Source organism: Mustela erminea, chromosome 14 (genome assembly GCF_009829155.1).
Source record: "Mustela erminea isolate mMusErm1 chromosome 14, mMusErm1.Pri, whole genome shotgun sequence".
Classification (NCBI taxonomy): domain Eukaryota; kingdom Metazoa; phylum Chordata; class Mammalia; order Carnivora; family Mustelidae; genus Mustela; species Mustela erminea.
In genome coordinates this window covers 51,449,220-51,464,480 of record NC_045627.1, presented here as the reverse complement: position 1 = coordinate 51,464,480, position 15,261 = coordinate 51,449,220, and the positions used below count along the sequence as shown (strand labels likewise).

Below are 15,261 nucleotides of genomic sequence, written 5' to 3'. Positions count from 1 at the left end.
CTTTAAACTTATTTTGACCGAGTGGCCATGATGACTGTTCTCCCACATGGTTACCAAGAACTAGTAGGTTAAGGGCACTGAACAAAATTCCTTTTAGGTAAAGTTTCTCTGGAGATTTTAAACACAAAGAAAACCAAGATCAGACAAACCAGAAAACCAGGGTGATATTTTAGGCTCTTCCACTCTATATAAATCCCCAAATCTAAGGAGCCTTAGTACTACTACCTCTTAATCCCAAGCCACAGGAAATCTTAAAATTACCCAGAATTTTAATTTTGTTTTCAATGAAAAAACTCTTAATTTCATATTTTTCATACCACTTTTTTCTTTTTTATTTAAAATATTATAACCAATTAACATACTAGGTAACAATGTTTACATTCCAGTGGTGCATGTTTAATGACTAGGGCATGAATGATTAAAAACCACAATAATTATCTCAGCATTCCCTACAAAGTGCCCCATTTTGTTTTGTCTAGAGGAGAAGGAGAGGGAATGGAAGACAGGGAAGGAACAGGAATGAGGAAGGAATGGTATCCTAGAGGGAGAAAAGCAAATGTCAATTATCATATGTAGGTTTCCAGGTTTTAAAACCCGTTGAACAGGATAAACTGTAATGAGAAAATAGATGTCACAGTCCAGGTAGACAGCTAGTTCAGTTTAACTTCATCATTCAGCTAAAAGATTAAGAGCTTCTCAAAAATATACCAAATATCGGGCCTACAAAAGTAATTTATTTCTTCGTAAAATTTACTAAGATTTATTCCTTTTGTAAAATGTAAAGAATGGACTGGTATCACGAGCAGGTTTCTACTTATAAAAACAGACAATAATAATGTCCAACGAACACATCTAACACAATTTTCCAAGATATACAGTGAAAGATTTTCTATGTGAGTCTCTCTTACTGATGATGCAAGGTATATATTTTACACACTTATTGGTATTGTGTCGACATTGGCTATAAAGTATTTAACACACATTTATAATTCACACTCAGTAAAGAGCTTACAATAAGGGCAATAGCTTACTTGGGAAAGCATAGAAAATTAGTGTGAGGTAGTTCAATAAAAACCTAGTTTAATTTGTAAGTTATTGTGAGAATAGAACATTGTGCAAAACTAATCCACAGGTAATATTTCTCAGAAGTTTCAGGAACGAAGAGAATCTAAACTAGAAATGACCAGAAATTGCTACTCTTACAAGACTCTCCTTAGGAGCACTTAACTAAGAGCAGTTAGTTTGAAATTAATTAGGACTTTTGTTTTCCTTGTGAGTTTTCTAATCGTACCCCAAACTATACATTTCTGCTTCAATGCCCTTTACCTCTTCATCTTTCTTGCTATTAAGGAAAAATCAGTTTCCTCTGATTCAGGAAAAACCCAAGAGAGATCATAGAAATACAATGTACACTAACATGTAAAGGATATGGAGGCAACATTTCAGAGGGCTGCTAATGACAGAACAGTGGTGTTTGGTTTTTCTACTGAGAAGAGAAGTTTACTGGGGTCATGGGGCTTCATGCATTCACACTACAGCTAATGTGTGACTAATGAACACTCACAAACAAACTACAACAGTATTTTTGAAAATAGACTATGTCTTTACCTCAAAATGTTGTGCAGGCTTGTGCCTAGGCAACACTGAGCAGGTATGTCTTCATATGTATAGCACATACTGGCCCACAATATAAATCAAGTCATATCTGTAACCCCAAAACAGTTTTACTTGCCCACTGCTGATCTATCAGACACTGATGTCCTCTTCAGCCTCATCTTTTTAGACAAAACAGCAGGATTAACATGGAAGAGAATAATGAAAGGGCTTGCAGGAAAGTTTGCTGCTTTGCATACCATCAAGCTTCTCTGTACTATGAAGGGGGCTGTGTGGTAGCCCCCTCATTTGAAAGGCTGGCATTTCTCTTAGAAGTCTGGTGTAAAGCACTGTGCCTTGAACCAACCTGGAAGAGTGCATACCAGGAACGATCAACAGCCAAGGGTGTGTGACAAAATGAGAACTGTTCAGCAAACAGTATGAAAAGAGTTGAGATGCTCTATTTATGTATATTATAATTAAGCAATCCCAACAACACAATCATTTTACAAATGGTCAGTACACATTAGTAAAAGAGTAGTAACCAGGAAGAACTGTGTAGAAAGAATTAGTGTCTCTTTCCTCCAAAGCTGAATAATAAAATAATATAAAGTTGTATAATAAATCTTAGTCAAAATAATTTTCTGACAGTAAGATCTGGGTATAACATATAATGTTGAAAAACCAAAGTTATAAGAGAAGCAAGGTGGCTTTACATAAGTACTGCTTGACAGAAATCTTATTTGTAATTTCTCTTAAAAAAAAAATCACACACAAATGTTTAAGATATTTTAAAGGTTCAAAAAGCTTGTGAAATAAAAAGAACCAGTACATCTTTAGCTTAACAGATTTAAGAAACAAGGGAAAGTTGTATTTAGATATTGCATTTTAAAAACCTAGGGCACGCCAACACTTAACAGACTTTCTTTTCAGGATAGAATTTGTTAAGTATTTTAGTTTACATTAAGAATTAATTCTACATTAAGAATTCCTTTTCTCTGAATCAACTGAAACATGCTGGTTGGCAAGGAGGAGCTGGCATTTACAACAAATGATACAAGAAGAACACCTGGTTTTCCTTTCTTAAGTTCTCTAACAACAGAGATGGCTTACTACTATCAAACAGAAAATATGGAAAACTTCTGAAAGCATGTCGATTGTTAAAGTGCAACAGTGAAATAATCTATCCTAGGGAAAACAAAGCTGATTAACTGCCAAATACAAACTAAGTACACACTCATGCTCAAATTTCTGCTAAAAATCGTAAATCCAATTCTGTTTCTATACTTCAAGAGGTGTTATAGTCTCAAAATTCTAATTTGCTTAATAAAATTAATGCACCATGTTGTATGAGTAGAAAAGGGATTGATAAAAAGGCTGACAACTTCAAGAAGCTAGAAATCATGACTTGAAACCGTCAAAAAGAAACCTCTTATTTCAAAGCATAGAAAAAGGCTAATGTATTTTAATCCTAAATATTGCACATTAACAATAACCTAAAATACCTAACTCAAAAGGAATCTTGCACTACATATACGAACAACATGCCAAGCGAACTTTGAGACACTGCATATTGAGATGCGCCAGTTCTGGCTCCTATTGGTCATGAATTCCCATGGGCTTTCTGCCTAGAACCTTGACACTTACTTAAGTATCCATTTCCCAGTTCATTATGTGAAATCCTTCTTGTTTCAAAAATAACAAAAGGTGCCTGGGGGCAATACAGAGAACTTGTATTTCAGAGATAATGAAACTTCAGTGACATTTCCTTAAGAAAAATTCAGTTGTGGAGAAAGAATTCTGCAGGTATAAAATGTAAACAGTTAACATACACTTGTCAGGAGCAGCGCCATTCTTACACTACTCAACATCCACATTGCATGTTTTATTGAAAATCAGGTATAAAAAAACAAAGACTCGGACTAAATAACCACCACTTATGCCTGCTCTGCTCAATGTGAAGAAACAGTCCTTAGAAAATGATATCCTATATATGGCTGTGTGCTACTATTTTCAGATGAACGGTAGGTATATTGCTCATTTGATACATCACCTCCAGAATTGAAGTAGGCTTTGGAACCTCCCAATAGTTAGTATAAATATGATTATGCTACAGGTAGAATCAAATGGCCAGAAAACACCTTGAGAACTGGTGCTCAACTGACTGACACTGTGAAAGGAAACCAGAAAGGTCCAAGGTCTGAGGGCCTGAGGCTGCAGGAAAGGGAAAGACCAGACTCAAGACCACTGCTGGGACCTACAGCCTGAGATTAACTCAGTGTATACAAAAACAGGCTCATAGCTAGTAGAAGTGAACCATCTGTTTATTTGCATTGAAATGTATTATTCATGAAGTATCCTCTTGACTTTATGTGATCATAAGCTTTGAGCATGCCACAGATTTGCAGAAAATACCATATTCTTTGAACTTTACTTTTGTTGTGTGCGGTTCGGGAATAAGACGGTGGTAGTAGACGCCCAGCATCTTCAAAGACATGCTCTGAGTTATACTGCCATTTAGATGATGGGGCCTTTGCCAAAAAACAATGTAGGGTACCTACCAATTGTTGTAATTAAATTAGGATTGGCAAGTAGCAAATATTGGAGGTTTTTTAATGCGTTCATCATTTACAGTAGTTATTCCTGAATACAACTGGCTACAGGTTATTTTCCCTCACTCCTCTGGGGTTATTTCATTGATAAGCACATAACCCTGAAGGATAGCATCATGAACAAAACATCTGAAATAAAATTCTAATAAAAAAAACTATAAAAATCTTAAATAATTCATGATATAGGCAAGTCACCACATAATAGTTGTTTTGATAAACAAAATTTTACAAATTCAGTAAAAAAAAAATCAGCAGCATAAGATAAAGCAAATATGCAAAAATTTTAAACCATGATAAAATAATTAGGTTTACATTATACAGTTAATTACAGCAAAATACAATACAGTTTTGTTGCTGTTTTAAAACACAACTTAAGTTTTAAATTACATCACTTGAAATTAAAAAAAATAAACTACTTTACTACAAAATGAATTCTACATTTTTGAAAAATCACTCAAAAATAAGACCACTGAATTGTTTCAAAGTAGTTCTATCAATGACTAAATGACTCCCCATCCCCCCACCCCCCAAAGGCCCAAGTAGTCATCTACAGCAGCCCAGAGGTCCAGCTGATGCTTCTAGACTGCTGTCTGTATCTGAGGCCAAAGTCGGATCTGTTGACATTGAAGACACATCATTGACAGACGATGATGACGATGGATGCTGAGAGCCATTGATCACTGCTGCACCTGTGCTATGAGAAACAAAACAGCAAATCAGTTGCAGACAGAGTTGTACACTGAGCTACCTATACTGTACTGGCTACCTCTAGTGGTCAGTGATCAATACCTTTTTTTCTCTTGGCTTTGAAAAGGCTCATCAGGTTGTGCGTGAATAATACTGGTAATACATGCAAAAGTGTCTGTACTGCATTTTGTCAGAGAGATCTCAAAGAGATACATGACCCAGAAAGTTAAAAACTACTGCCTTAATAAAAATGACTTATGTTATCTTCTCACTGTAAACTTCAAACAGTATTCTGGTACTTTTTTTTTTTTTTTTAAAGATTTTATTTATTTGAGAGAGAGAGTGAGAGAGAGCATGAGAGGGAGAAGGGCCAGAGGGAGTGGAACAAGTAGACTCCCTGCTGAGCAGGGAGCCCAACTTGGGGCTCCATCCCAGGACCCTGACTTCAAATCCCAAGCTGAAGTCAAAGTCAAGACACTAATCCTACTGAATCACACAGGTGCTCCCGAGTCATCTTGTTTTAAAGCAAAAGCCAAGACCAAGGCTAAAATCATTTTAAAAGAAAGGGCCCCTTAGTTTAATTGTCCTGTTTTCTGTGAGGTTACTTGACTTGGCAGGATCACTAAAATGCATTAGGTAAACTCAAGTCTTGTTACTTTTACTCCAATACGTACTTGACAAGAGCAAATATGGATTTTTTAAACAGATAAAGTAGGAGAAGACGGTTTCCTTTACTGAAAATATAGCTAACAAGCATCTCCTGAATTAGAAAAAAAAAAAAAAAGTAACAGGAATATATAACCAATAGAGAAGTCCTTTCAAGGGGGCTGGGTTAGGAATAGGAGGGAATGTGGGGCGGGGGGAATATGTTAAAAGCGATTTATGTTCTAAGTGAGTACTTTTTTTTTTTTTTTTCCTGGTAAGTACTTCTCAAGTATGGGATCACTAAATAAGGGTCAGCGCAAATTTGAGTCTATTAAATAATGAAAGTTATACTGTAGTTCTTTAGAACATGTTTATGGAATAAAAGCAATGGTTTCCAAATTGAGAAGTAAGAATTTCTAGGGCTGCATTTGAGGCACTCAAAGATGCTAAAAACAAAGCCAGTGGAAATCTACTGCTCCAGAACCCAGCATTTCAGTGTTTGAAATTATACTACTATTTTAATGATGAACAACAGAATACTTTATCCTCTGAGAGCTTGTCTTCAAATGCAACAAGGAAATAGCCAGGGGCTTGGGAATAGGCAAATCTTTAGGATGCTGGGGAGGGGGCTGGGAAACAGAAAATGGAAACATTAGGGACAGAGCAAGTGACACAAGGTAAAATGAACTAAAAAGCACACTGAGTATACTTCAGGCGTGACCCTCTACTTCAAATTCCATCCATAGGACACTAGAGAATGTGCCTGTTCTGACTGAAGAGTTCACAATACAATGACTAGCTTCTAAGACTGGTAGTGAAATAGTCAAATGGTAAAAAGGTTCCACCAAATATACATTTTCATGCCTCTTTTTTTAATACAAATTTTATTCAAACTTCTTAATCTGATAAAAATTAACTTTTATTTATTTTATTTTTAAAATTATTTTTAAAGTAATCTCTATCCCCAATGTGGGGCTTAAATTTACAACCCTGAGATCAAAAGACGCATGCCCTACCAAAGTGAGCCAGCTAGGTACCCAAAAAACTAACTTCTAAATGCATTAAGTGGTTAATTTTTATCTGAAAACCAAATTATCTATGAAAAGAAAAGTACTTGGTTTTTTTCCCCGAACTTTAAAGCCATCAAGTAAATTCTCAAATATTTGAATGGCAATAATAGGAAAAATGGTTAATTTCAGGTAGCTGGGTCATTTCCCTCTCAAGTAAGTCTCTACACCCTCAAAGGCAAGCAAACTCACTGTAGTATTATCCAAACCAAAATAAAAACAGTAAAGTGGGAAAAATAATATATTTCATTTTATTTATTTATTTGATTTTTAAAGATTTTATTTATTTGACAGAGAGAGAGAGAGCAAGACAGGGATCAAAAGCTGGGGGAGTGGGAGAGGGAGAAGTAGGCTTCCTGATGAGCAGAGAGCCCGATGCAGGCAGGACCCTGGGATCCTGACTTGAGCAGGCAGACGTTTAACCACTGAGCCACCCAGGCACTGTTCATTTTTAAAAATCAAGTTGAAATGGCATTGTGATTCTTTGATATTCTAATTTGTCAAACACTTTCTTCTGTTTTTACATATAATCAACTGAATATTTTTATTACAGCTTGATTCACTAACAGTTTTCTCTGCACCCTATAACTGAGAATACAGAAAATGTATAGAAACCTATAGTCCTGTCCTTTCCACTTATTTTATAACCACAATCCAGTGTCAAGAACCAATTTCTTTAAATAAATTAAGAACAGATACAACTGCTCTATCTCATGAAATTAAGTTTATTCAAACATTCAATACTTCAGATATACCACTCATTGGGATAGGATTCTGAAGTATAAAAGTCTCCAAATAATGGACTTTTCAAAACCCACTTGAATCTCCAACATGAATAATTTACTTATGCTACTACCATACATCAATACAATGCCACTTAATTTTGCTATTAAAGCATTTATAAATAGCTTTTGTTACAACTATACTGTAGGTAAAAGCTGTCAAAATTAATTTACATTTTCAATAGAATCTATATTATAATTTGGAAAACTCAATCCTGATCAAAGATTTAAAAAAATAATTTAAAACCCATAAATAAAACAAAAAATGTTATAAAAAGCCACAGAAATTATTTAAACAAATATGTTTACAGTACAGCAGAATGGGCATTTGAAACTATAGTTAAAAACTGTACCCCCAGGATCTTTTTTTTTTTTTAAATGTAGAAAAGTTTTAGAGGGATGATTAAAATGTTATTGTTTTACTCAAATTCAAGACTATCTGTCAAATACTACTTGGCCTTCAAGGTTCAATTCAAATTTCATCTCTTTCTAAAGCTGCCCTAATGTCTGTAGCCAAGGGTCTGCTGTCAGCCAAAGACCATATGAGATGCTGGAAAAATCATGCCTTCTGAAGTTACTGGTAAACATGGCTTCAAGTAGTAGCTTTTTTTTTTTTACATATTTGTAATTTTATATTCATTTACTTTTTCTGAACTTTAGTTTCCTCATCTGTAAAATGTGCACAATAATCCTTTCCCTGAGGCCTTAGGTAAGGTTTGAATGAAATAAAGTACATAAACCAGTGCCTGTCGTGTAGTATGCACTTAATATATACAAGTTACCTGCCGTTTAACTTTTCCCCCAATGCTTTATGCTTTCATAAGTGTTAACTCCTGCAAACCAATTTTCTTCTTAGATATGGAACGATTTTTTTTTTTTCAAGATTTTATTTGAGAGAGCATCAGAGAGGGAAGGTCAGAGGGGGAAGCAGACTCCCTGCTGAGCTGGGAGCCAAAAGCAGCAGTACTCCACCTGGGATTCCAGGATCACAATCTGAGACAAAGGCAGTTGCTTTACCAACTGAGCCACCAAGGCACCCTATGGAATGATTTCTAATGGCAGTTTTACTGTTACTGCCTTAATTTAGCAAATCAAAAATACCAAAATGAGAAAGATGGTAACTTAGTATCACATGTACCAGATTCTTCAATGAAACCTCAGTTCATCCAAAGTAAAGACTATTAAAATCCTGGTAAGTATACTGAATTGTGAAAAAATTCTTCTTTAAAGAGAACAATGCCAATAGAAAAAGGTTTTAAATTCCTCTTCTTTAGTGGAATGTCAGTATTATAGAAAAGATGTACATTTTATGAAATCAGTTACCAATATGTTAGTATGTTGTATTGGTATAACATACCAGTGCTTGGTATTAAGTACCAGTGCTTTCAGATTTAACTACCCAAATTGTATTCCCTATACTTCTTAAAGTTTGAACAAGAACAGTGGTAGAAATGGGGAAAACTGAAGGATTCATGCAACTGAAGATTACAACAGAAGAAGTAAACTGCAACCTTAACCAAGCTTATATTGTAACCAACCTAAAGGAGAGGGCTGTCCCCTTATAACTCCATTCTTGGTTCTCTCCTCCAAGTCCATAACTTCTTTGTATATCAACTCTGAAAAAGAAGTGAATAAAGACAAACTTTTCAAAGTCTGAGAGCCAACCTCAGATACTTATGTTTTAAGTAAAATATTTTTACACACATTAACTGTAACAGTGTTCTTTCAATGGCAAAGAGTCCCTTAAGTGTTAGTATAAGATTCAAAGGTATTAGTAATAATTCCTTGATCCAGAACTGTGAACTATACTAAAAGAAACAAAATCTCTGCTATAACTAATGTTTCTAAAGTTGGATTAAGGATAGCACTGAGGTCAGAAGCCTTATCTTTTTTTACTCCACCAGCATTTTGTACTATACCATATCATCCTACACATCATACTACAAATGCTCAATTCTGTGAGGCCTTGAATCATGTTTTTCTTATTCACATCTATTTCCTGAGCTGTGGCATAGTACATTAGGTGCTTATCCAGATATCTGTTAAAAGATTTAAATGTGAGCATGTATGGAAGTTTATTCAATCAGAATGGAATATAAATACTTTTTTATTTTTAAAAAAAGCAGGTAGCTACCCTCCAAATCCTTTTGATTTGAAGCATGACATGCTATCACAGTCAAGAAGATTTCTCCATGGAAATCTATTGTTTTTTTTAAAACTAGACTTCTGTACTTCTTACTACTCCAACTGAAGAGATAGCAGATGCTGTCCTGAGGCTATATGTGCCTCCTGCCCTGTGTTCTTCTATGTCAAGTAGATGCACCTTGGGAGTCTGAATGTATACTTCAGAAGAACCTTCTAGTGGATGTTACATCACCATTATTCATCTTCTTTGGGTCATGGAATCCTGTGAGAAGTGCATAAGAGCAATGAACCCTCTTCTAAGAAAAATGTACAAGCAGAACATGTTCAAAGAACTTGAAGGCATTTAATTTCTTAAATTAAACTGATAAAGAATCTAATTATAAAGTAAAATAAGTGGACATATAGATATGAAAAAGAGCTAAAGACAGCTAAGTTTAATTGCTATGGTAATCTTTTTGGTCTTAGAAGGAGAAAAATAAGGAAAGAATGGAAGATGCTTTTCTTGAAAGAAACAAAAAGGAATGATAAATATTTCAAATAGGAGGATTTTTAGGGCGCCTGGGTGGCTCAGTGGGTTAAAGCCTCTGCTTTCAGCTCAGGTCATGATCCCAGGGTCGTGGGATTGAGCCCCACATCGGGCTCTCTGCTCGGCGGGAAGCCTGCTTCCTCCTCTCTCTCTGCCTACTTGTGATCTCTATCTGTCAAATAAATAAATAAAATCTTAAAAAAAAAAAAAAGGAGGATTTTTTTTTTTTTTTTTTTAAAGAGAAAACAACACCTGTTTGTGAAAAGGTATTAGGGCATAGGAACCAAAGCTAATCAGGAGTACTAACTAGGCAAAGCATAAGTTAATGGTTCTGGCAATGGGCTTTCCTTTTTGTTATAATGCTAAAACTCTTAAGCAGATCTTAAACAAAAGGCAGTTTGTGGGGAATTGAACTTCACTTGGACTAGGAGAAAAAGATAGAAAATAAAGGTAAACATGTTTAGAGTAATCAAAAATCAGATCCATCTTTACACACAAACAAAAATACAGCTGACTGCTGAGCAACACAGGTTTGAAATGCATGGGTCCACTGATATGTGGATTTTTTTTCAATGAATACACATACAGTACTGTAAATGCATTTTGTCTTCTGACTTTCTTAATTTTTTCCCCTAGCTTACTTTATTGTAAGAATGCAGCATATAATATAAATAATGTAAAAAATATGTGTTAATCAACTATGTTATTAGTAAAGCTTTCAGAAAACAGCAAATTAGCAGTTGTTTTGGGGTAGTCAAAAGTTGTATGTGAATTTTCAACTGTGTGTGAGTCAGCACCCCAACCCCTGTGTTGATGGGTCAACTATACTATGCTTCACTAATTTTAAGATGCACTTTTTCTAGTTTAATAGCTATGAAATGGAGTTAATTTTATAATCAATGATGCAGTGCAAATGCCAGTGTTTTCTCTTAGAGGTATAATTATGTGTTTTACGATTGGTGGCCTATTAAGATTACAAGAAATACATAAATGTCAATTGCAAATATAATGATGCATAAAAATATCAGGTAAGATATTTTAATACATACTTTGGTCCACAATTATATCCTTGTACATTACTTATTACATATACAGATGTACTAGGTTCTACTCAATTCTATTATTCTGGTGAGGTCTATAGAGTCTAACTTTATGTTTCCCAAAAGTTAACTCAGAGAAAACTAATCTTGGTTATTCCTAAGAAAAAAGAATCAAAATCCTTCTTCCCAAACAGATTCACAGATGGAACACTTGTTCAAGTTTATACCTCCCCACGACCTTTAGCCTTTCCAACTATTTAGCTACTTAAGCTCTTAATAACATGTCTCCATTTTAAGATCAGGTAAAGAAAGGACCAAGCGACCTGTCCAAAGTCACGTAGCTAAAAGTGGTCAAATTACTAAATGACAACAAATCAAAAGGAAGTAAACAGGATCTAAAATTGTCTGTCTCAATGATCAAGTGATTGTCTGCCTCAATGATCCAGTGAATCTTCTAAAGAAAGAAATATTTTAACATTTCTATAACAGTGCAATATTAATGTTTACCCACATTCTCAAAGTAGAACTACTATATTAGATCCACAAAGATTAAAAATTAACTCATTCTGTTGGTGAGAGTGGGGGTAAAACAGACATTCCTACACAATGCTGACAGAAATATAAACTGCTATAATTTCTTTGGAGAGTAATCTGGAAATACTTGAAAAAAATCCTGGTTTAGCAAATCTCCTTGTAGGATTTTTCTTACAGGCATGTTATTTATTACATGTGCACAAGAAGACTGCAGAATTGTCTGTAACAACAATAGACAGGACAGAACTTAAAGCTCTTCAAGAGGGAGTGAATACAGAAATTATGACACAGCCATCAACAGAATACTAACCAGCTATTAGACCAAATGAGCCAGATATGCGGGGCAAGATGGAACAATCTCAAAGATAAATGATTATATCAACAAAGTAAGTGTGCACAGTACACAGCCATTTGTGATTAACGCAGGGTGGGAGAGGAAAAGAGGGAGAAACCAAACACAAGTTTGTGTATCTGTATACTATGGAAGAATGTAAATATTCTAGAAAGCATCAAATGTGCTATGGTGGGAAATCTGAGAGATGCAGATTAAGTCAGGGACAGAGGAGACTTACTTTCTACTTCTGTAAAAATGTTAATAATCTTTTTACCAAATATCACTTATGAATAATAGAAAGTATTTTTAATTTCCTTAACATGAATAAATCAACATAAAGATCCATAAGCTCTTCCAGTTTCATCTCTGAGAATCTGGTGAATGTTACCTTTCCATTCTTCTATTGTATGTTCCCTTTCATCTAACTGCTTGTCAGGTATCTTTGGTGGTGGCTGAAAAACACAAGGCAACGATAACTGAGTCAGTTTATTGGGAGTATATAAATTCTTTATAATTATTTGAATTATTAGCCAGAGAGAGACTTTAAAAAATACATCATTAGACCAACACTGACCAATCATCAACAATCTTCTTACATAGAGACTAGTTTTGGATGACATTTCATGGCAGGAAAAAAGATGTTTAACTGTCTTTTTCTTTTCTTCTAGTTTTTGAAATTGTCACATTTATATCACAGAATTGTGTAATGCTTTGGACACAAAAGTTGTTTTGTAACTAGTTTTCAGTTTTCCCAAAGTGCTCAACATTCTAGCACATCATGTACTAAAGAAAAAAGACAAGAAACAGTGGGATCTAACTTTATTTTGTGTGGGGGGTGCTTGGATATGCTCATTAACTTAAGATGCTATTCATGCAAAATCAGAAAAACACCACAACCATTTATGTATAGTTTTAAAATTAAAAAGTGTCCTCCAAACCTATCTTTAATTCAATATATTCTTCAAACATTAAGAAAAGAACTTACAGCTTCTGCTTCAGAAGGATCATACCAGACATTGATATATGGGTGCTGGAGAGCTTCATCTACAGAAATCCTTTTAGATGCATCAATTACCAGCATTTTGGATAACAAATCCCTTGCCTGACTGGCTGTAAAAACAATGATGTTAATGTACATGTATTTCATAAAAGTTTTTAAATAAATTTTAGAAACTTGAAACTATCATTTATCAAAAAGTGTATGTTTTAAAAAGAATAGATTTTACTATAAAATCGTGCATATGATCAAAAAAAATAAAATAAAATAACAGAAAAAATGAACTAAAACCATCCACTTTGTTCCCCCACCCAGAGAGAGCACTGGGTTATATCCCGTAAGAATATAAATACACACACACACACACACGCGCGCGCGCGCGACACACACACACACCTCAAATGTGACTAAATATACATATTTATAAGAAGTACCTTTAAGTTTGTTGTGTTCCGAGTCAGCTGGGAAAAGTACATCGGGGAAGAGTTTCTCAAAGCTATATCCAGCATATTTAGGTCTGTTTTCAACATAAGTCCTTACTGTTGGCTGTAGTTTCTTCATGAATTCAGGGCATGGTGTTCCAAGCTGTTCAATAACTTTATTCCACTGATCAATATCTAATATCAAGTAGCTAAGAAAAATATTCTGTATCTAATGTTCAACACATTAGCCATAGCTATATTAAAATAACAAGAAAATGGCAATTTAAAAAATCCTAAGAAAGAATGTGGCAGTTATAAATTTATCTTATAGCCACTTTGTAAAAGGCAATGACTGTAGATAGAAAGGATCAATAAATAAGCTTTGTTAACCTTACTGTATGTGTATAACTACTATACTGATTTCCATTAAAAGAGAAGCTTAAACCCACAAATTCTAAATACAAATGATAAGTGACTCAAGGAATAAAGATAATTACTACCCACAGGACTCTAAATTTAAACTGTACACAATTCTAGAATACCAAATCTATCTTTTTTTCCAGCTTATCAGAAAATGTAAATGCATTTCCTGGAGGATAAGAAATTATAATCGGTCCTACTTTTTTTGTTTTCTGCACTAACAGAAAATAACCAGTAGCAATAAAAATGATGGCTTTAACAAAAGTGGCATTTTCTTTTACCATTCTTTGTTTAGCTTATGTTAATTAAAATGTTTTTAAAGCTCTAAACTTAAGACAATGAGACTGCATTTTGGTAAGTCGTGAGGTTAAGATTCTCTGGTCTTTTTCATCCTAGTCTTTATAGTTCAAGTCCTTTGTGCAGACTAACTCAAACTTTCTTATTATAACCCAGTAAGTATGGCTTTTCCCATTCCTCCTCCTACAACAATTCTAAGTATTACTAACTGATAAACACATAACAGATCACTGTTAATAGAAATACTAAAACTAGTCTGATGAACAAAAAGAATGGATCCAAATCTACTCACCACAATATAAAACTATTACTGCTAAAATTCTCAGATGAAAAAAATCAGTATGTTATGTTGAGCAATGAGACAACAACCAAAAGCCACAAAACACATAGGACATTAACAAAAGAGGAGGTGGCTGGGGGAACAAAAGGATGAACAGAAGCAAAAGACAAGTCTAAAATTCATATTAAATCCTAAGTACTTCTAGACTTACTCAAGTGTATAATTATTAGAATTTTTAATGCAAGCCATGATTTTTGATTTAGGTTAAATAATCAACTCAAAGCCAGCAAGTAATTGTGGATAATTAACTTGAGCAGTTGTCAGAATTAACATATAAAACAATAAATGAGGGAAAGGAAAGTCTATGTCAAATAGCAGGTGGTATTTTGAAAGAGTAATTTAACAATATTTTATTATTAGGGAGCGACAAAACATTATACCTGACCAAGCTGAAGAGCTATCATACATTTGACCTTTAGAAACTACATTTTAGGCCAAAGATAAGGATACGATCTGTACCTGGGAACAAAACACCACCTTTGATCATTTCTCCCATGATGCACCCAACTGACCAAATGTCAACTGAAAACAAAATGCAATGACATTAACATAAAGATTTTGGTTAAAATTAAAAAAAAAAAAATTTAAACATTAAAAAAAAAATCACATACACCATGTATACTTTAAAATTATAGAAAGCAGTATAAAATAAAAATGAATGACAGAGAATGTGCTCTAACTACCAGCAGAGACTGTATGTCCTACTGCCAGATGCAGCCTACGGATAGTTCGGCTTCTTGTCTCAACAATTTTTGAACTATAACAGCCACAAACTTTATATTTGTTTAAAGAAACCCATATATATGAATGTACTATATTT

General features: G+C 34.3%; 1 protein-coding gene across 12 annotated transcripts in view; it reads right to left on the bottom strand.

Moving 5' to 3' along the window:
• Nucleotides 1–300: 300 nt before the first annotated feature.
• MAPK8 (mitogen-activated protein kinase 8) overlaps nucleotides 301–15,261 on the bottom strand; it is a 103,691-nt gene continuing 88,730 nt past the window's right edge. For 9 of the 12 annotated variants that reach the window (XM_032311955.1, XM_032311956.1, XM_032311957.1 and 6 more), the window contains 6 exons: nucleotides 14,892–14,963; nucleotides 13,397–13,579; nucleotides 12,951–13,075; nucleotides 12,354–12,417; nucleotides 8,925–9,002; nucleotides 301–4,894 (listed from right to left, as the gene is read on the bottom strand). In XM_032311955.1, the coding sequence (XP_032167846.1) occupies nucleotides 4,749–4,894; nucleotides 8,925–9,002; nucleotides 12,354–12,417; nucleotides 12,951–13,075; nucleotides 13,397–13,579; nucleotides 14,892–14,963 (668 nt within the window). In that variant the 3' untranslated portion in view covers nucleotides 301–4,748. Of the gene's footprint in view, nucleotides 4,900–8,924; nucleotides 9,003–12,353; nucleotides 12,418–12,950; nucleotides 13,076–13,396; nucleotides 13,580–14,891; nucleotides 14,964–15,261 lie in introns of those variants that run through there. The other 3 variants (XM_032311964.1, XM_032311961.1, XM_032311966.1) reach the window with 3 other exon arrangements.